Source organism: Camelus dromedarius, chromosome 9, assembly GCF_036321535.1.
Source record: "Camelus dromedarius isolate mCamDro1 chromosome 9, mCamDro1.pat, whole genome shotgun sequence".
Taxonomy (NCBI): domain Eukaryota; kingdom Metazoa; phylum Chordata; class Mammalia; order Artiodactyla; family Camelidae; genus Camelus; species Camelus dromedarius.
In genome coordinates, this window is record NC_087444.1 from 72,636,156 (window position 1) to 72,658,949 (window position 22,794).

At 44.8% G+C, this 22,794-nt stretch overlaps 1 protein-coding gene across 2 annotated transcripts in view; it reads left to right on the plus strand.

The window, feature by feature from the left end:
• Positions 1-22,794, plus strand: part of SAE1 (SUMO1 activating enzyme subunit 1) — a 61,023-nt gene that overhangs the window by 24,521 nt on the left and 13,708 nt on the right. For both annotated transcript variants that reach the window (XM_031458962.2, XM_031458963.2), the window contains one exon: positions 5,562-5,667. In XM_031458962.2, coding sequence (XP_031314822.1) covers positions 5,562-5,667 — 106 coding nt within the window. The remainder of the gene's footprint in view (positions 1-5,561; positions 5,668-22,794) is intronic.

Sequence of the window (22,794 nt, forward strand, 5' to 3'; positions counted from 1 at the left end):
CAAAGCACAGATACACAGAATGTTCTTGTCATCATTGCAAGCTCTCTTGGACAGCAAGCACTGCAGGACAGTTTTTTTGTTTCTTTTTTGGTTTTTTTTGACCATACAGTATTTGTTTCATGAAAACATGACTGTTTATTTATTCTCCTGTTAATGGGTGTTTAGGTATGTAAGTTTTTTTTTTTTTCCCTTTTCTCTTTTTTGCAGTGCGGGAAAGTAATTAGGTTTCTTTACTTTTAGAGGAGGTATAGGGGGTTGAACCCAGGACCTCGTGCATGCTAAGCATGCACTCCACCACTTGAGCTATACCCTCCCCCCAGGCATGTAAGTTTTTGCTGTTATAAATTGCGCTGTAGTCGGGGGTGTGTGTGTGTGTGAGTGTGTGCGTGCGTGCAGATTATCTCCTTGGGTAAGTGTGTGATTTCTCTAGGGTAGAGGACAATTAAGATGTGCACATCTTCAACTTTACCAGACCCTGAAAAATAACTTTCAAGTAGTTTTATTAATTTACATTCCAAACCCAGCAGCATGTAACAGTAACATTTGGTAACGTCAGGCTCTTTTGCCACTCTGCTGAGTGTGAAAACTGTCTCAGATTGTGGTTGTCAGTTGTTAGAATGCTTTTGAAAACTATAGTCCCCCATGAGTAGGTGTGGAAATTAGACCTAGAAATCTGTAGTTTTGAAAGTTGTTTCAGTCCTGATTTACATTCAGCCTTACATCCAGCACTGTATCACTTGTTATAGATGTTCAGTCTGGTTTAGAAAGGGAAATAGGGTCACGGTCCCAAAGGTGGAAAATAGAGACCAAGTTGAAAAAATGTGAACCCTGCTACCCAATAATGACTATAACATTCCTGCCAGTGTTTTTTTTATGCATATACATGATAAATTGGAGTACTAATTAATATATATTAATACATGTAAGACACATGTAATGCCCTGTTGTGAACGACATGTATGTACTGTCTTTTCCTTTCTTTGCTCAATGTATTTGTATAAGCAAATGTTTATGTCTACTGTGGAGAGCATGATTCTATTCTAGTCTAGTCTGTTTATCTTTTTGTTGAAATGTAGTTGGCGTACAGCTGGAGAACACAACGTTAAATGGCTGTGTAGGTCTTCCTCTGATTGCCTTCCCGTGATCTGTTGAGCCAGTTTCCTCTTGCACAGAAGTCACTGCACTTTCCCACTATTCTCAATGGCTCAGCTCAACCCCTTAATTTGATGGTGGATAGATTGTGTGGAGAATTCATCTTTCATATTTACTCTTGGGCTTTTTGACACATGAAAAGCAGGTGGGTCCCATCAGCTCGGGGGTATTTATTGAAAATCTAGTCCATTCAGCGCTGTGCCTTTCTGTGGTCCCTGCCTCAGGAAGCTGATACCCATTTGGGGAGAGATCAGTGAACAGTGTAAGAGGGCTTGTTATTAGTCTTAACTAGACTATCAGATTGAAATGCTTAAGGCCCGGAATTGTCAGGAAAGATAGTAGATGGTGGAGGAGAGTGGGTTAGGCATTCTAGGCAGAGGGACCCAGGAGCCAGGGGTGTGGAGCAGGGGAGGGGTGAGGGAGGGGAGGGTTCCTGTGGAGTGTGTGCATTCAGGTGGATGTGGGTGCTCCTCCCAGCAGACACCGCTGGCTGCTTCATCCGAAAGGTTCTTTCCCCGAAAGCACCATTGAGCATTTTTTTTTCTTTATAATAAGCTCAGTGCCAGTGAGATGGGTAAGGCAGGCACCACCTTTTGCATCTGTTCTACTACAGCTTAGGCAGCTTGGTTAAGTTTGGTTTTATTTTTAACTGTCATGAGCCACGATAATGGACTTTGGGTATTTTGAACCAAGAAAGGGGACGTTAATTGGAGTCAGGCTGGAGTATCACTAGAAGCGTTAAACACCACTGTGACCTGAGACAGGTAAAGACCAGGGCAGCTGGGAGCCTCGGAGGCAATAGGAATTTGGCCTTTCTCTTTAGAGCTGTGCCGTGAATGTATCTCCATTTCCAACTGTTCTATTCTCAATTCCCAGGAGACAGACTCCGATTGGTCTGGCTTGGGTCATGTGCCCACCTTTGGCTCTGTCACCTGTGGCCGGAGGGCTGGTACACATTAAAGTCAAGGCCACTGGGGCCTCCTCATATACCAAGAAACTTCCCTAAAAGTTGTCTGCCACAGACAGGCCCAGGAGAGGTAAATCCATTTGCCTAAGGTCACAAGTTAGTGGCAGAACTGGGAATGCTTCTGCCCTTAATGTTGGGGAGGGAAAGGGCCTCTGTCCTTGGCCCTGGAGCTCTGGAAGGTTCCCTTCACAGGATCAGGATTCCATGGAATCAAGGAGATGTGTCTGCCTGGACCCCATAGCCTTCCCCGCAGTTCTGGAGCACATTCTATATACTAGGACCCCTGGAATCTCCTGCCTGCTTAACCCCAGGCTTACTTCCCAGGCTTTTGTAGGCTTCTTCCCTGATTGGCTCTGGGTTGCAGACCTTGCCACAGTGTCTGCATGCCTAGGCCTGAGAGATGGATGTTTTGGTGGGGGGGGGGGGTTGACAAAGCCTTCGGCAAAGTCAAATGCAAAGCCCCTTGCGTTGTGGGACAGAGCCAAAGGTGGGACAGGAAAGGGGAATAGGAGGTGGTGGCCTTCCCAATGTGTTTCGTTCTGGCACAGAACTCCCAAAGAGTGTGAGAATTCCAAATTTGAACCTGGTCTTCCGGGTGGTTATGAAGAATGTTTATTTGTCAAGGCAGGAGAATACAATATACTTTATTTAATAGCTTATTAGGGTGATTTATAACTAAATAGGTAGACATGATATATGGGTTTTCATTTGTTCTCTTACCCTCAGGCCCTGAAAGTGTTGGAGACAAGCCTGCCTGGGACTAAGACTCTCAAAACCACTTTTTCCCCCTTGTTCATTATATAATGGCGTAATGAATCAGTGGATTCTTAGCATTGCTCTTAGCCAGGCAAACTACAAAAATCCTGAATTAAGGTCTTGGTAGCTTTTGAAAGCCAGTAAAACTTTGTTTTCTCATCATGATGGCATTTCCAGACCGTACTGCTGATGGCTTGATCTGTGTTGTAAGACTTGTTAAGAACAGTCTGGCAAGTCTGTACCAGGCACTACATGTCACTAGGCTGACTACATGACTTACTTTTAAGGTCAGACAGACCCATTGACCAAACCGTTTGAGGGCGGTACAGACATCTTGTGTACAAGTTTTTACAGTGGATCCAAACCCCAAAGGAGTGACTATGAGGAGGCAGAAAGCCACCTTAAAAACCATGACTGTTTTATCTTCACTAGCAATTTGAACTTCATCTTTCAAATCCATTCTGGTCGTTAGTAAGCTGTGTAAACTGCCTGGTAGCTGCTAGGTCTTGGTTGACTTAGCCTCCTAAATTGTACCATTATTATCTTTCTCTTTTCTTTTTTAAATATCTGATGTATGTGTGTGGTGTGTGTATGTGGAGAGAGAAGAAAAGAAGAAAGACGCACACCTCTGTAAGTTTGAAATTATTTGTACACTCACATACCATCTTTGAAATTATTTGTACACTCATATACCATCTTTGAAATTATTTGTACACTCATATACCATCTTAAACTTAGCAGAAGAAGCTAGTACTGACAGCCATTTGAGAGTAAGGTGCCAGGACGATGCCCCCATCCATCACTCTCCTCAGATATTTCAGTCTTTATTGTCTCAAACAAGACATTCTCCATAATCAGAAACCAACCATCCAAATCAGGAAATTCACATGGGTTCACTGTTGCCGTTTCATCCTCAGACCCCATTCAGGCCTTACCAGTTGTTCCAATCATGTCCTTAACAGCAGACGGATCCAGTTTAGAATCATACATGCATCTAGATTTTCATGACACCTGAAGGTTGCAAGCCAGTTATTTTGTAAAATGTCCCTTAGTTTGGGTTTATCTGATGATCCCTTACAATTAGCTGCACATCTTTGGCAAAAATATCATGACGTGGATGCTTCTCATTGCATCCTGTGGTCTGGTGTGTCATTGCCATTGCCATCTGCCCCTTAATTGGTCGTGTTAACTCTGGTCATTTGAGTAAGATTATGTTTGCCAGACTGCTCCTTGGACATCAGTTCCTCATTTTCCTGTTGACTGATAGACTAATAGGTATTTTGTGGAAAGGTATTTTGAAAATGTGTAAATACCCTATTCCTTATCAGACTTTATTAGTTAATTTTAGGTCTATGGACTAATGGACTATAGTTTAAAGTATTGTAATCCATCATCATTATTTTTACCCTCAAATTGTTCCAGATTTGACCAGTGAAAGCTTCTTTTTAAGCTGGCTCCTGTTACCTCTTTACCTGTCCCCGTCATTCTTGGAGTACTTGTCCTTGTTTCAGGCTCCTCGCATGCTCGCCCTGCCCTACCCTTGAAATCAGCCATTTCTCCGAGGAGAAATGTTTCTCTTAGTGGTGATTAGAAACCAAGATCTGGATGTTAGATGTGTTCACTGCTACCAGAGTATCATTGCTTTTAGACCTTCTTAGTGGGCGCAGCTAGTTAACATTTGTATTTATACACATACACACACTTGCATCTACATTTATTTCTTTATCTGTGTGTGTGTGTGTGTGTGTGTGTGTGTGTGTGTGTGTGTATACACACAAGTTTGCGCAAATAACCCTCACCACAGGCTTCATTCTAACTTTCTCCCTTTCCATGTTTCTCCTTTTCTTCTCTGAAAGTGAGAAACCTAGCTCCCCAGATTCTCAGTGTGTTTTCTGGTCACATCAAGTCCTTGGATGTCACTAGTCCCCCATTGCTGCCCTCCAGGGATGCCCTTTTCCCCTGCTCTGCTCTGTCCCCTCCCTCCAGGCCACTCAGCCCTTCCACACACACACACACACACACCATTTCCCTGCCCTTCCTCAGTCCCAGCAAATGGCTTTTGGGCTTAATTGTTTAGGAAAGGGAAAGGAAAGCCATTTTCTTATTCACATTTAGTTGTTTATATTTTAAAATATAACTATACTAAGGTCTGTTCTTAAAGAAAGTTTGATTTAGCTTAATAGGTCTCAGCCATATTTCCTCCTAGCACAGGACTTCTGCAAATGCCATTTCTGTTCCCACAGCCTGGAGCTTTTGTTCTGCCCCCTTTGCTTGTTTTTCTTGCTGTTATTTATTAGTATTGTTGTTTGTTTCTATTTACTAATACAAATAATATTTTATTGACTGTCTTCAGACACACGTTCTTGGTCACTTGTGCAGGTATTTCTGCTGCGTAAATACCACCAGAGTTAAAGAGAGAGTCAGAGGGAACTAGGTCTTTAGCTTTGCCCTGTCTTCCTTAAGTACAGGGAGAGAGTATGTCATTGATTTCTGTGTCCCCAGTGCCCAGAACAACACACAGTAAGTGCTCAATAAACATTTATTGGATTTGAGTGGGCCAAGTCTTCTTTTAATGAACATTAAACCATATATAATGACATTTCTCCTAGAAATGGTGAAGAGCGACTCCCTGGTGACTTAAAGCTAACATATTTCATCCTTAAGCAGTTTTGTCTTTTTTCAACAGAAGGTGGTCTTCTGCTCTGTCAAAGAAGCGCTGGAAGTGGACTGGAGCAGCGATAAAGCCAAGGCGGCTCTGAAGCGCACAACTTCGGATTACTTTCTTCTTCAAGGTGAGGACTTGAAGCCAAGCTTCCCCATGAGCGCTTTGTGCTTTGATTTCTGCGAATGTGGCTGCAGAGTCCAAAAGGGTGCTTCAGGTTTGTCCCGAGTCAAGTTCCTCATTAGCTCGTTCTCAGTGTCCGCTTAGGAACAGCAGGATGAGTGGAGACGAGGCCCAGCATTGAGCTCTGGTTTCTTACTGAGTTTTGTTCTTTTCATTGTTTGTTGACATGAACTGCCCTCTAAAGTGGAGCCTGAGTGAACGGTGTCATAAATCCAGCTACTTTCATCATCACTTCTCCCTCTTAGGGTTCTTGGCCTCACACCCAGCCTTCCTCTCCTGAAAGGATTTTTCCCCCTCTCACCATCATTGCTGGTGCTCAGGGGGCTCTTAGCTAAGTATTGCTTGCCTTCTTGGTGTTCTTGGGCCTGGGCCTTTAATTTTTTAATATTATTTTAAAAATAATAATCATGAACATTGAATGATTACTAGCAAGAGCCTTTGGGAGTAGATACTGTTACTATCCCTGTTTCACAAACAAGGAAACTGAGGTACAGGGCGACTAAGGCTACTCCTGTTCTCAAAGTAAGCAAGTAAGTTATAAATAACATGTTTGTTAATTAGTGTGAAAGTCATCCATGTCTGTTATAGAACATACCAGAAAAGCATGCAGAAGGAGAATCACCTTGACATTTTTGTGCTTTTCGAGATGTCCTTCCCAACTTTTGTTCCCTATGCCTGGGACTTAGAAAGCCCTCAGTAAACAGCTATTAATTTGCAGAGGTTTGGGGTATAGCCTGAGCGTTTCTAACTTATAAAAGGAGTCAGCCTCGGGGGAGGGTGTAGCTCAGGGTAGAGCAGTGCTTAGCATACACAAGGTCCTGGGTTCAATCCCCAGTACCTCCATTAAAAAATAGATAAATAAATAAACCTAATTACCTCCCCCTGCAAAAACAAAAAACAAAAAAGGAGTCAACCAGTATTTGAGTTTACCATAATCTGAAGATTCTCAGCTGGGGGCAATCTTAGGGAACATTGACAGTGTTGGGAGACATTTTTGGTTGTAACGACTGACAGCGGATTGGGGAGAGGGCAGGGATGTTGCTTAATATTCCTTGACTCATGGCACAGGACTGCCCCCAGCACCAGTAGTGCCAAGGTGGAGAAACCCTGATCTGACCCTTTGCAATTTCTGGAGTATTTTCTTGTCCATCTCATCATCACAGCACCCTTGTGAGGTAGACATGGTGGGAATTATCCCCAATTTGGTTTCTTGGGATGAGGAAACAGAGACCCAGAGAGGCTCAGTGTTTTGCGTGAGAGGACACAGATCACAGATGGCTAAGGAGGTGGGACCTGAGCACCCCAGGTCTTTGGAGTCTTAATTTCTTAAATACTGTGTGGGGTACCCAGGACTAATAGCATCCCGGCTCCATTCTCAGCGCTCTGTGGGCATTAGCTTGTGTGATCCTCACCACAGTCATACGAAGTAGCTGCTCTACCCCCATTTATAGGTGTTTTAAAAGGCATAGACTAATGAAGACACAGGCCTCTGGTCCTCTCTGCCCTCAGGCACCCATCATTGAGATGGGGAGGCAAAACTAGTGCCCTGGAGACAGTGTGGGAAAATGTATATTTAATCCGGGTAGACTCTGCTGAACATCACCATCAGAAGTTACAAGAGGCTGGGAAGGAGACGGGTGGTGAGGAAGAAGCAGGGGCTTTACATGACCCAGATGGTGGGCAATGGTACACTGTTGTTCAGAGCTGGCACTTTGGAATCAAAACAGACCTGGCTTTCAGTCCTGCCTCTGCCAGTTTTTTAGGTGGGTGACTTACATTCCCTGAGGCTTACTCAGATTCCCCTCTGACCGTGGGAGTGTTAACAGCATCTTCCCCAGAGGGCTTTTGTGGGGCTCAAGTGATACACGTGCAGGAGACTTTGCACAGAGCAGTCCTGGGACCTGTCTTATCTAGTTAAATGCTTTTGGTGTGGGGGGAGTGGTGGGCACCTTGCACCTGTGTAGTAGAATTTTGGGGATTGACTGTTTACCATTAATTCCATACTTGTGTAGGTATTATCACAGCAGCAATCTTGTTGGGTTTCAGTTTTCTACCTGTGACACTTTGTTGGATGATATACTCCATTTGTTTACTTCTCTCTTCTAAATGGTATTTATCTTTTTAGTTTCAAGTTCCAGGGCTTTGGATTTGGTGATTAATTCTGTGTTCATAGTTAATAGTCATAGAATTTCTTTATTGTGGTAAAAAACACATACCATAAAATTTACCATCTTAACCATTTTGTGTGTACAGTTCTGTAATAGAGAGTTTTACAAGAAGGAGACAACTCCATGTGTCATATATTGTCTAGGCCAAGGATGGCCGATACGTGCTTCCCACTCTCTCTCCATCCCTCACCTGTGGCAGACGTGGCTGATGGAGCCTCCTCATTGGCTGGTTTGTCTAAACCATTGGGCCACTCTTCCCACAGCCTCAGAATCCTTTAAACAGCACTGCCTGCAGTCACTGTCTGACTTGGCATACAAATGAGCCCACTTCTCAGTGCTAATTAAACCTTCTCTCTCTCTCTCTCTCTCTCTCTCTCTCTCTCTCTCTCTCTCTCTCTCTCTCTCTCTCTCTCTATGAGGCCTAGAGGGGAAATGACTCCCAATGGCTGTGCAACAAATTAGTGGCAATCTTAGGTCTAAAACCCAAGTCTCCCGATTATTCCAGGAACCCAGGAACTGGTTCTTTTTACACCACACCTGGTGCTCTTCCTGCTTTTTTTTTTTGGATATCCAGCATAGCCTTTCCTGGGCCTTTCTCTTTGTAGCAGATGACATGTCCCAACTTTTCTTGTGCATTGTCATGTACATATTCCTGATGATTTTTCTTTTTTGCCCTCTTCAGTCTTCCTGAGCTCTTTTGTGTCTTTCCAGAGGTACTGCAACTGGAACTGTAACGAGTGTTCCAAATGCAATGAGCATGAGGGTCTAGTTTGCTTTCTGGGAGTTTCTCTGTTGGTGCATATTTGCTCAACTCCCTTGACTAAGGACTGGAAGTGGAGGGAAATGGCTCTCATGGTCTCTTCCCCTGGTTCCTCCAGCAGCTTAGAATTCTGCCAGAATTCAGCTTGTAAGTATTAAGCTGACTCTGAGTTTATCACCTTATTCTCATCTTCAGAGAAATTCTTTTGATTTTCTGATTGGCCGTTGATATAACTAGCTGTGATATTCTCCTGTAATTTGACTTCACTCGTTATTTATCTAGGAGATTGTAGCAGCCTCCACACATAAAGTTGCCTTTTGCCAAATATATTTGCCATCAGCTGTCTTTGTGACCTTTGCCAAATAAGTCAGTTTGCCTCTAGGCTTTTGTTTCCTTACCTGTAAAGTGATAGGACTGTTAGCCTGCCTGTCTCAAAATCTCGTTCTGAATAGTCACTGACTCTAAAAAAATATAAGTTCTTCTGTGTTTTGTGTTTCTGTATGTTTTATTTTTGTACTTTTAAGAACTTTATTGAAGTGGGGTTTATGCCAGAAAATTTACTCATTTTAAGTATATTTCTTTTAAAATTTTCTAGAAAATATTCATTAATTTGAACAAAATGTCCTCCAGTTAGTCCTAAGGTCTAGTCTTGGTTGGAACTGTATTTTTGCCCAGCCTGTTTTGATAGTCAGCCACGGCAGTAACAGTAGTCCGAACAGAGTAGTGGGTAGGCTTGTGTCAGGAGAAAAGACAAGCTTTGGAGGCTACCAGAGCTGAGCGCAGCTCCCAGCTCCCACCTGAAATTGATAAAGAAGTGGCCTTAATTTTGTTATTGTAAAGTCAGACATTGGTAACATTCTATCTTTGGGATGCGGGTTGGCCTTGGGGAATATCCAACTTTTTAGACGGTTCTCTAGATTTCATGTTGGCGCCCGTGAGCATGGTTATTGTGTGTTGAACACTGCTTGCCGCCTTACCTGTGCTAGTGAGCATCTGACATGTTCTCTTACAATCTTTTAAGTATAGTTGTTATCCCACTTTGTAGTGCAGTTTTTAGTGAGATAATTTGTAGAAAATTTAGAAGAAAATTTTAAAAGGCTGAAATTGAGCATGCATATGACTTGCTCAAAATTATACACGTGGTTTTATAGACAAAGCTAGGATCTAGACCACGAGGTCTGTCTGCCCAGTAGACTGTGCTCTTCACCTCCGTAGTATGCATGTCTGAGTGATTTTGTGACATTTCAGATCAAGAGCTCTGCATGTTATGGAAACAGAATTACCACTACACTACACAAAACCCTGGCTCAAATATTTATTAGACACAAAGATTATCTGAATTCTGACCCAGACAGTCATCTCCCCCAACCCACCCCTGCAAGAAACACTTGAAATTTATTTTTATTAGGAAAATATCACATAAAAAATTTTCAAATAATTCACAAAGGTGTAAAAAGTAAGCTTTCTTCACTAAATCCTCCCCATTTCCCCCATTCCAATTTTCAGGAGAAGCTACTGTTAAGAATTGTTTGAGTTTCTTCTTGAAAAATAATGATAACAATTAAAAATTATGCATGTGTGTGTAACCAAACTGTTAAACACAGTTTAGCAACTTGCTTTTTTTCATTTGATGGCCTTAAGTGCTGCAGAAAAGATCTTGGAGAGCACGTGTCGAATGACCTTTTTTGTCTTGTTGGCCACAGAACGTATTTCTTTGGGTGAACTATCATCTGTGACCAGTCTTAAAAGGCACGTAAGTTGTTTTCAGGTTTTCCCAGGCCTTGGAATTTTTTCCCAAGAGTCTTTCCAGGAATGTGACTAATATTCCTGACAATGCTTTAGGAATTCTAGTGAGGTCAGGGTGCTTGGCTGGGACGCATATGTGAGAATACCTTGTGGAGAACCCAATTTTGTTTCACCTTTGCCTAATGGAATTCTTAATACGTGCTCAGTAAATAAATATTTTTTGCATGAGTGACTGGCTTGCTGGTCTGGTCATTTCTTCACTCTGGAGGGAGGGCAGCAGCCTGCCTGCTGGTATCCCCACAGGGTACTTTATCCTGCTTGTTCCCCTGGGGACCCATCAGGCCCAGTGTCACCCTGGTCCTGGCCTGCCTGGCACACATAGCCAGTTCTTTCTGCCCCATTCATAGTTCAGCCTCTTCTGAAGCAGCTGCCCTGCTGTCCATGTGTGTGTGTTTGCCTTGTTTGGGTGCTGAGTGTTTTTCCAGTTTACTTAATAAGGTGGTGGCCAGACTAAACGCTTCCTGCTACATTTTTCCACTATCTTGAGAGTTGGCCTCACCATCTGTGAGCAAAAGGTCTCATCTTTTTATTATTCTCCCATGGCATGTTGCAAAACATTAAGTGTGAGCTGGTTTCCTGTGGCAAAAAGTTGACTTTGATTTGTTCTTCTTGAGGTTACTGTGAGTTTATCATAACAGGAGTGCTAAAAATATCAGGTCTAGTATGGAAACAGCATTCACTTACCAGCATGAACAATAACATGCAGGTTTAGCCCAGAGCAGGAAGAAATGGACTTCATCTCAAAATGAGAATTACTTAACAGAGACTCCTTGACAATCTGAACTTTCTCAGTCTGTTCTCATGAGTCATGGAAAAGTACTTAGGCCATTTTTGAGCTGCAGGATTAAAGCTACAAAATAATCTTAGACCAAACATTTTTTGTGCACCTGCTCTATGCCAGACCCCATGCTTGGGAATCATCAAGGGAAGAAGACTAAGTCTCCTTGCCAGTGGAGAAGACAAGCACAGATAATTCTGCTCCTGGTGAGGAGAGCTGTCACAGAGGGCTAGTGAGAAAGCCATCATGCTGTGCTGGCCTGTTTTTCAATGTGTGTGAATTATGCCACAATCAAGAGCAAACTGTTACGGGAGCTCAGGGAGCTGATGGTCTTGGCTGTCTTTAGGGAGTTGGAAAGTCATCGCAGAGGAGGAGGCATCTGAGCTGCAATTTAAAGACTAGGTATTTGGCAGGTGGTAAAAGGGAGGTGGGAGTATTGCCAGCAGAGGAGCAGGGCGTTCAGATGGCCAGCAGTGCAGGGACCATGTCCCCACGAGCCTGGAGCTTGGTGGGAACCGGCCAGAGATGAGATCAGGGCCCTGCTTTAGGTTTTTATTCTTCTAGCCAGTTATTTCCCAACTTGATAAGATATCAGGCTGACTTGGGGAACACTTGAAAAATACAGATTCCCTGGTTCTAGCTCAGATTTACTGACTAGAAATAACTAGGGGCCGCTAGCGTATGCGTTTTTGTAAACTTCACAGGTTTCTGAAGGATCAGCCAATTGGAAGGAAACCACTGCCGTAGGAGAAGGGGACCTGTGTCCTTTGTCAAAGGCTTAATTTACTCATGTATGTTTTTATTTTAAAATGTGTTAGATACTGTATTTCAAATGAGGACATGACTGAGGCAGGGTTAGAAAGGAACTACCCCATATAGCTCTTGAATACAGTATTTTGACTATACACCCTCAGACTAAAGGAAAAAGAACTGCAGGCAAATCTTGAACTCTAGTTGGTAGGTTTGTTTTTCACAGGGACATGGGTTAGCAATTCTGAAACTATTTACTGTTTATTCCAGGGTTGAGCAAATAGGCAAATATACTGTGGATAGTGAGAATCGGGGTTTTTTTAATTGCCAGAAAATGAAGTGAGTTAGTTCCTGTAAATATGGAAGGTGGGAAAGGCTAGAAGGAATCCTGTGGGGTTGGATTGGAATCGGAGTCATCCTGATGAACTTAATGGTTTTTTATATGTGTGTATAGAAATAGATGTATGTACATGTATTCATGTTTATGCATATAGATTTCTGAGCTCTGGTTTTGAGACTTAGAAGCAAAGACACTCTGGTAGCAATGAACTTACTTCATGCCCCGATCATGGGTGTTAATATCCAAGGAGCCAGGACTCCTTGGAGAAGTGGCTGATTCTGGGACTGAGCTTGGAACATCCTGCTATGCCAGAAAGTAAGGAAGTGCTCAGAGAATGATGGGTCATGTCAAGAGGTCACCAGAGTCAACTTGAGGGGGCTCCTACTAGTCAAATCTGGGACAGTGTGAGGATCAAATAAATAGTGATCACAACAGATTATAATGACCCATAGAATAAAATAAGAACCCCTGAGTCTACTGATAGATAATAGAATAAGTAAAAAAGTGAGGGAGAGGGGAAAGTTCTTTTTTTTTAACAGAATAACAATAAATAAAGCTGGAACGATGAAATTTTTTTTAAATCTGTGTTTGACCATCATCATAGCAGTAAAAATTATTTCGAGTCAAGAATCACTGATGGATGCAAAAACCAATGGAAAAGTTTGCTGTGAAATAAGATAGATGTCCTCCCAGGATACTTTTTAATTAATTACCAAAAGAGACTAGAGAACCCTTGCAGATTGTGCCTCAACCAAGAGATCACAGTTAACATTCCAAGTAGGACAGATCGGTCTCATGCCTCCTGACAGGGCTCAGCACCGCTCTGGTCTCCTGTCCAGAGAGGTCATCTCAGTCCAGTGATGAAGCATCAGGCACACTTGAATTGAAGAATATTCTATCAAATAAGTGGCCGGTACTTGTCAAAAGTGTCCTGAAGGACTCAGTAACTCCATTCCAAATTAAAGGAGAATAAAGAGACATGAGAACTAATGGAACATGGAACCCCAGTTTGGATCCACGGGCAGAAGATTCTTTTTTCTTTTGCTCTCAAGGATACTAGTAGGACAGTTGGTAAAATTTGAAAAAAGGTTGTAGATCAGATAATAATACTCTATCAATGTTAATTTCACAGTTTTGATCATTAGTTTGTGGTTATGTGAGATGCTCTTGTTTTGAGGATATACACAGTGGAGTATTCAGTGGCAGATTTAAAATCAGTCAGAAAAAATGCGTGTGTGTAGATATAAACATAAAGAAATAATGACAAATGTAGTAGAAATGTTAGCATTTGGGGAATCTAGGTGGAGTTATGCAGGAATTCTGGGTATCGTTTTTCTGTAAGTCAAAATTAAAATAATGAAGAACAAAAACAACTTCCCCAAACTCAGCACCTGGAAGAATCCCAATATTTGACGGCTGATCTGCCAAGGGCTTTATCTGTCCTGGGCCCATGGGAAGGGCACGTATAACAGTCCATCCTCATCATCTCATCATCTTTCAATGGACACTTCCTCTGGCAGGAAGCCGTATAGGTTCCCCCAGATTTTCAAGGGTGCCTAGAGACCTCTGCTGTGAGAGAAGTACCACCCCTCGACTGAGAACAGAAGGCCCTGATGCTCCGGCTGGGAGACAGTATAGTGAATACCACCCTGCTGCTCAGCCAGGCTGGGAGGGCCTCCACTTGGGGCCCTTGCTCTGCAAAAGGAATTTCCTCCTTGGGCAGTAGTGTTAGGCCAACTGTACGGGGTATATTTGCATAAAAACCATTAACTAACTGCAAACCAGTCTTCAGCTTTCATCTGGAGCCAGGCAGGACGTTATTAGAGATGACTACAAGTGGCGGCTTGGAGGCGGGTCCTGGGGGGCACAGAGGATGAAGGTGGTGACTTCTTGCGAGTTACTTTCCCCTGCAGAGCCTCATGGTTAGTTGTTGGGTGGATTAAAGGTGAGCTGTGAGATGTCTTTATATGCTGCCTGTGTGGGAAGCCAGTGCTCCGAGTGGAGCTGTTCCAGCCCATTTGCCGTTTTCTTTTCTGCAGAGGGTTTATCAAGTTCAAGAACTTGACTGGTAGTACTTTTCATCCAGAGCCCCAGACAAGCACTCTGTGGGGCTCTGTGGGCCTGGAGTCCAGCCTCGCGTGACCAAGAGTCCTCCCATGGGACTGCCTTTCACCCTCAGCCCTCATCAGTGGCTTAGCACCATTACCAGCCTTTGCATTCAGGTGTCTTCCTTCTAATCCATTTTCAGTTACCATACCCATCTGTCTGAAAACTAAAACCCTTCTGGGATTCTCTTTTGCCTTCAGGACAGAATTGAGACTTCCTGGATTGGCATCCCAGACCCAGGGCCTGTTGACCTCCTTTTCTCCTTTCCACTGTCTTCTGCCCTCCCTAAACCTTATGCTCACATTGAACTAATTGCCGTCCCCACACATCTGTCACCCCTAGCTGTCAGCCCCTCATGTCCACACAGGTGTTCATTCCTTCTGCTTGGAATATCCTGCCTTGTCCCTTCCTACTTATCCTCACTGCTCACTCTGATGTGACCTCCAGGAATATCACTCCCCTGATCTGAGTTGGGTTTCCTTCCTCTGTGATACCACACCACCCCTTGGACAACAAAGTCGACTTAATGGCAGGGACCACAGTTTGCCATCTCTTGACTATCCAGCACAGGCCTGGCGCAGAGCAGGGACTCCGTAAATGTGGACTGATTGATCACTGCGGCCACATGTCCCAAGTTGGGAGACTTTTGCTGGTTCTTAACCTGTGGCTTCACTAATTTATTTTAGGCCCCTGTAAAGCCATTTAGATGATGCTAATTTTCAGGGCAGGCCTTTTCCCCACTGTACTACGAGACAGGCAGTACCCCTGAGCCCCAGATTTGGCTGTAGAACTGTGCCTAAACCATCCAAAGTATTGGGGAACCCTGCCACTCTCTTTTAACGCCCCATGTACAAGGAACAAGGGCTCATTAATAACCAGCAGCTCTTATCTCTGCCAGGAGCTGGCGAGGTCAGACCCAGTGCCCTCACGGGGGATTAGTGTCTTTTCTAAGGTGGCTGATTGTTCTTGGTTCATAAATCTAGTCAAACAAATTTGGAGTTCATGTCTAATTTCTCCTGCCAGTAGATCTTTCTTAGTCACCTAAGCCTTGACGTCTCCAGATTTGGCTTTGGAAGAAAGTTTTTGTCCCACTTTGCCACATACTCCCTGGCCTTGAGCAAGTCCCTTCACTTTGTGGCCTCTGTTTTCTCATATAGAAATGGGGGTGATGTTGATAGTCTCCTCCTCCTAGTGATCATGTACAGGAGACCCTTAGAAATAGTTCTATTTTCTCCTTCTTTTAATTGTAAAAGTAAGATATTTTCTTGGTAAGAGATTCAGACACCTCAGAGGAAACTGCCATTTCTTGTGTATTCTTCCAGAACTTTCTAATATTTTGTACCTCATTCTTTCTCATCATTATATGGATTCTTTCATGAGGTTTCTTAAAGATGGACACTTCGTACCTTTTTTACTGTTACAGATAGACTTTGGAAAACTTCATTTCTTTGGTTCCTCCTTCCTCTGCTCTCCCTGCCCCCAACACCCTCCCAGCCTACCTCTTTGTATGATTTTTGATTGACTTTGTCTCTAGACATCAGCTGGATCAGGTGATCAGTTCTCTTTAGAGGGAACTTCTTATTTTAGAACTTGTAACCTTTGCAAACCAGGCCAGAGGCCGCCGTGGCTTCCTGGGCCTGGCGTTCCCCCGAGGTGTTTTGGTGTCCAGTGATGACAAGAACTGCCCAGGAAGGGACCGCCACAGGGGAATGGGTTCCGATAACGGGGCAGCAGCTGAATGCTTGTTGATTTGCTGCTGTCATAACCACAAATGTTTAAAAATAATTGGTAGGAGGGTGAAAGAAAAAAGCAGTGGGTTTTGTTGTGTTTTTTTCTTGTTGGGTTTTTTCTGTGCCCCTGTCTTATCAGTGGTAGAAGACGCAGACCACAGTCATTCAGAAAGGAAGAAGGCACTGCCACACAGAGAGGTGAGAGGAAGGGCAGAGGTGACCCATAAGTGCAGTTTCGTGCTTTTCCACCATCAGTGGGTCAGTTGAGTCTGGTGAGCGAACCGACTCTGGTTAGGCACCTGCTCCACTCCTCACCCTGAAAAATAAGTACAACCAGGCATAACCCCAAGTCTGCTGCATGGGGCCACAGGGGGTAAATGAAGGCCAGGCACATGTTGTGCCTTGATAATTGTTGATTAAGTGCTTTATGTGCGTTGTGATCACATTAAATCTTCACAGCACCCTCGTGAGAGCAGATCTTCTTGTGACCATCTCATTTTCACAGGAGAAAAGTGAGTTTGGAGAAGCTAAGTCATTTGTGCATGGTCACCAGACCTACAGTAAGTGTTTAAGCATCGCCCAACACTGCGTCTCTCAAAGTGCTCAGACTTTAATTGTTAGCCTCACTGATACTAATAGCATTATGTCCATTTTTAAAATCTGAACTTCACAAGAGCCCCATGACATTAATTCTTATTCCACTTTTGCAGATGGCAAACAGGCCCACCGATACCACATTGTAAAAATGGGCAACATTGTCCGCAACCTGCCCTGTTTGCTTCTTTGCAGGCCCACATCTCCCCCACCCCCACGTTAGCCTGTGTTCGAGCTGCTCTCGGTCCCCAAGCCCAGCTGCAATTCTTGTTTAGAGCCTCACATCTTTTTTCTGACTGTCAGACAACAGTCACGGGAATGTCCTGTGCCATCTTCCCTCGGTAAGAGCGGTTGGCAGAGAGCAGCAGATGCCCAGAGTCAAGGTCATGTGCCACTCAAGTGCTGGGCTGGAGAAAAGACCCTGTCTCCCTGCTGCTTGTGACCAGACAGGGTGAATCTGAATGTAGAGGGCTCTGTCAGAGTAGCACTGTGAGTGGGGGGTGCGGCTGGCGAGGCTGGAGATGAGGGGCCATGCAGGAGGGTCCCTGGATCTCTACACTTGACCTCTATGTAATCTCCCCCTGCATTTTAGAGTGTTTCTGTCCCCTTCTTTCTGTAAATTAGATACTTTTCATACTAGTCAGCATGTTCCACTTTAAAGGTGAGAGTCAAGCTCAGGAATCACTTGACTTTTTTTTAGAGGAAAAAGCAGAATATTTGGCCAGACTGGAGGCTGAATGGGTGGTTTGCATTATTCTAAACTGGTGGACTCTGGGGTGGAGAGTTAAGTTCATTTGAAGTGATTTTCTTTCTTTCTTTCTTTCTTTTTTCCCTTTTTTAAATAACCTAGCCTGTCTTTTGTCTTCTCTCGGCTTCCAGGGAGGCAAACATAGAGGTTAGAAGTGTGGTGACTTTGGAGTCCATTGTGATACTGAACGTCTCTTTCCTAAGCCTCAGTGTCCCACCTCTAAAATAAGGACAGTAACAATTGTACCTACCCATTTGGTTTTATTTTTACATAGTCGAGTTCATTCTGAAAGTAGGCTATTATATGCCTCATTTTTAAAACCTAAATGTTGCTTAAAAAGACAAAAAAAAGTGACTAAAAACTGCTTAAGCTTAATTTTAATAGCTGAATAACATTCCATTCTGTCAATATCATATTTTATGTAATCATGCTGTTATTGGATATGAGATTAATTCCAGATTTTCTGCAGCATAAATAACATGGCAGTGACCATTTACAGAATTAACTCACTGGCCAAGGGGCTTGACCTTTGGTGAGGACCCTCAGGACCACATCTTCACATGGTTTACTGGGCACTCACTCCCACCAGCTCTGGGCGACAGTGCCGGGCCCTCTGCCCCTCGCTCAGGTTGAATAATCTCGATCTTTCATTTGGTAGGCAAAAACTGGCATCTCACTTTCAGGTCATTTCTGAGAAGTAGTACCCCCCTTTCTCCCATCAATAACTTCCATCCAGCTGCCTCAAGTTCTTTTCAGAAGAGAGTGAGATGTAAATAACAAGAGACAGCTTTCTTTCTCTGTTTCGAGCTGATCTGTGATGAGGTCAGAGACTAGCTTTCATTGGAGAGGTGAAAGGGTGGCAGGGACTTGGCGCTCAGAAGAGACGTTTCAGAAAAAGTCTGTAGGGAAGGCAACTCTGGAGGTGACCCTCTCTGGAGAAAGAGATCAAAGTCCTGTGTGGCCGTGGTGACAGACGGGGTCTTATGAGTGTGCCCTCTGTGGACTGTGAGCTCTGCCTTCGAAGGCAGGGCCTGGGGCTGTCTGGGTTACTTCTGGGCCCCCGGCACCACTCAGCACAGGCTGTGGGGGTGGAGTGCAGGTGCTCAGGAAATGTCTGTGGATGAAAAAAGTGAATGAATGAATACATGCACAAACATACTTCGAAGTTTCTGGGTTAAAGAGAAAAACTAAGAGTGAGGTCGGTGAAAGGGACAGCGGTGTGGAGCTGAGCTGAGCAGATGACCAGATGCCTCGAAGGTGAGAGGCCAAGAGCCCCCAGAACTCACTGGGGCTCCCCCTGTCCAGCCCAGTCCCTCCTTTGAGCTGCTTCAGTGGGCCAGCTCTTCTGTGCCTTTTGCCCTCAGATATGGCCTTGAAAGCCAGGCTTCTATCTTGAGGGCAGAGTGGTTCACTGTGTATCCTTTTCTGTTTGTTTCTTGCTGGGCATTTCATGTCAAGCATGTTTGTAAATACTTGATAAGAAACAGATCCATCCTGGGTATCTTGAAAACATCATTCAGTTCGATTATTAACAGAGTAGGCCTGGTTGGGGTCTGTGAGGACCTCCTGTCACTTTGTCGCGAGCCTTCTCCCCTCATTTGTGATTGTTTCCCTTCCTTCTGCAAACACTGAAGCTTCCTACGGAACAGATATTTCCTCAGTGCCTGCTGTGGGACAAGTCCTATGCCTGGCTTTAAGTAGGTAGTGGTGAGTAAAGCATACAGTCTCTGCCCTACGGGGCACCAAAACCTGGTGGAGACAGGTCCATGCTTGTACAAGTGAATTTACACTGATGACTGTCAAAGTCACAAGTTGAGATCAGGACAGTGAAGGGGAAGAGCAGGGTGCAGGGAGTGTCGGAGTATATCGTCCAGGGCCGAGGCCCTGCGTCCCAGCGCTCACTGCTGAGTTAGAGGTGGTAACACAGTCAGGCGGAATCACAGCACGCACGGGCCTGTCAGCTGCTCTAAGGGGCCTGCAAGCTGGGTTTAGGGGATTGCGGGAGAGCAGTGACAGTTGCGGAGTGCCTTTAGGATTCCATTTGACAGAGGAGGCTCAGGGACGTTGTCACTTGTCCGAGGTCACAGTGAATAGGAAGATAGGGGATCCCGAGCTGTGCTCCCCACTGCTGTGCTCTGCTGCTGGCCAGTTCCCAGTTCCCAGACCTGGGAAGGGCTTCCAGAGAGAAGGCGCAGCAGGCCCGAGCGAGCAGGAGCGTGTGAGGTGAGAGGTGCCGGGGGCCAGCGTTCAGGGCTGCGGGCCCGTGAAGAGGAGGACGAGGAGGTGTTCTGCCTGGTGGAGGGGTGCCTGGCTGCTGGATGAGGCCGCCCCGTAACACCCCATCATGCTCTCTCAGAGCTCCTCTTCTAGTTCCTGCCCTTTGTTACCTCATATGTAGTTCTTGTTTGTCACCCTCACGAAGTGCTCTCCCCTGCCCAGCCCAGGGCCCAGTACAGAGTCGGGGATCAGTGTATATTTATTTATTGAATGAACAATTGACTGGTTGTGAGACGTGGTGTCTTGCCTTAGAAGATAGGCTGCTGGCTGAGAGGGTAGCTATTTTTTCTTTTCTTGGAAGTTTGTGTAACCCAGGAGTGAATCTGATTCCCAGAGATAATAAGCATCCACTGAGTGAGCCACTTTGGGGAGAACGGGTCTACAGTAGGTCGGGTAGCACCTGAGAGATGGGGACAGGGTGTCTGGTACAGAAGAGCTTTAGACGTCAGGCAGGCAGTTTGATATAGACTTGGCTTTTTTTTTTTTTTCCTTCAATAGACTGTTTTCGGGAACAGCAGTTGGGTTGGGGCTAGTTTGCACCATTGGCTTCATTTTTTTTTTTCCTATAAAAATACTGGTGTTTTGGGATGGTCTTAGTGATTATCCTAAATATAATCATGCTATTTAAGTGCAATAAGAACTTTTTAGAAAGAAAGAGTGATTAATAATATGGCTTCCCAAATTCTTGTTACAACACTAATTCAGATTAAATTTGAATTAGAGTTAATTTCTTTTTGCAAAAGTAAGAGTTTATTCACACGTGCACAGTTTTCCTCCTAATATGTGAAAAGGTCCTTGGTCTCCCCTTTTCAGAGTTCGTTTTGTCCATTACGTGGACAAATCCTGAACTCAAGCAGAGACACCAGCCTTTCCTCTGTAGCAATGCATATCAGCCCCCTGGACTCCAGCAACTGAGTTAATTAAAAGGCTCACAGGAAGTTAATCAAGTTGGGGACTCTTATTTTGTGCAGTGTTTTGATATATTTCTATGAGTCATCTTGGGCAGGGTGGCTCTCCATCCCTGACAGTATTTGATCTTAATGGAATAGTTTCATAGTCTGAAAAGTGGTGGGGAGGTGCTCTTCAGAAATGCAGAGTCAACAGTGATGTGTGTGTGTCTGGCTGTTTGGGAGGGCAGACAGCAGAACAAAGAGGAGAATTTAATAAGCAAGAACTCATCGGGGGCTAGGGTCAGTTCTGAGGCTGCTGCCCGTCTAGAACATCGGGCTTCTTCCACCCCCCTCCCCCGCTAACGGGAGTGCTGACATTAGAAAACGAGTGAAAAATACAGCTTCTGTTTGCTTTGCTGCAAATAAGTGGCTGGACTGACTGGCCCCCTTCCCAGAGGCCCTGAGAGGACTTCAGATGTGGTCAGCGAGGTATCTGGACGGTGCCAGGCTGCCGGCCCACGTCCAGGCGGCCTGCACCAGGAATAAATAGGCCAGGGTCCCAGAGAAACAGCGGGGCCAGCTGCTGGCTGCCTTTGCTTCTCCCCTTAGTGCAGTCTTGTTTCTTTCTGAGATGAAACTGGTCTCACCCTCTGAAGATTGATGGGCAAGGTTTCACATGGCCTCCGCCTCCACTTCTCACCAGTGCACTGAACTAGTAACTTAAAATTAATGGACCAGTTGAGAGAGGGCAGGGCCCATCTGGAAAACGCATCTCACAAAAATGTGGTCAAATGAGAGTCCTCCCAAGGTGGGGGGCAAAGAGCCAGACCACTTGGACTCCTTGGACTGCATTCCTGATGGTCCTGCCATTTCTCCTGGATTCAGTTAGGGTTAAGAAACACAGATTCTGAATGCCAGAATTGCTGTTTCTGCTACACTGCTCACTGGCAGTTACACCGAACAAGACACTTAATTTCTGAACTTCAGTCTCTTCACCAATAAAGTAGAAAGCATAATAGGACCTACCTACCTCACCAGGTTATCGTGGATGTTTAGAATGGTGCCTGGCACGCAGTAAGCACTGTTTGTCTTGCAATTATTATAATAGCTTGCGTTTGCTCTCAGAGCTATGCTTTGTAACCAAAGGATGAAAAGTTTTGTGGTGAGGGCTGAAAAGAAATGATACTCTCTTCTCTGTCCCTTGTGACTGTTGGTGCTTCTGTCCCAGCGGCACTGAAATAAGAGGATCGCACAGGAGGCAGCCAGGGCAGGACCCCAGCTGCTGTCCACCGCCCTGAGGGCTGGAAAGCAAGCAACCTCATTCAGTTTCCATGTGGTGGCCACTGGGCCTTGGAGCGTGCGTTACGAGCAGCCTGCTCTTGGCACTGCCTCCGTCGTCTTGTCTTCTCAGGAGTAATAGACAGGAAAAGTGCTGACATTCCATACAGTTGCTCAGGGTATCCTCTCTTGACTGGCTAGCAGATTCCCAGGTTCCTTTGTCTTCACAGGACATTGTTGGAAAAGAGGCTTGGTCTAAGCAGCAATTACCTGCCATTTCTGCAGTCTTTTCTCCACTCTACCCTCCAGTGCTGACTTGATTGCATTTGTTTTCTCCAAATTAGAATTCCAGCAACACATGCACAGTTACAAGATAAGCTTAGGTGATGGCAGATCGGTGTTCACCAGCATCCAAATTGTCATCAGCTTTGAGTTGGCCACGAAGTGGTCAGGTGGAGTAGAGGGTTGCAGAGGCTGTGTTCTTGAAAAGAGAAGAGAGTAACATTCCCAGGCAGCAAACAGTATTCAAAACAGGTGTTCTGGAACACCCCCCGCCCCAAAGAAAACCTCTGATGTGCAGAGCCCTATATTGGGCATGTGAAAGTTGCCAGAGAAATACAGATCAGGGGTCTGAGAAAGCCTAGCCCAGAAGCAGGCCACGTCTTTTACCTGGGCCTCCGTGGTTTAGGATCTTCTGGGTACACCATCTGTTGTGGCTCGTTTCCCTGTCCTCCTCCCATTGCCTTCAGATGTGCAGAGACTGAGACTCGCTTTTTCAGCACTGGCCCTTCAGCACACAGGTCTGCTGGGCACACACAGCACTCGCTTGTGCTGGTGAATGAATGAATT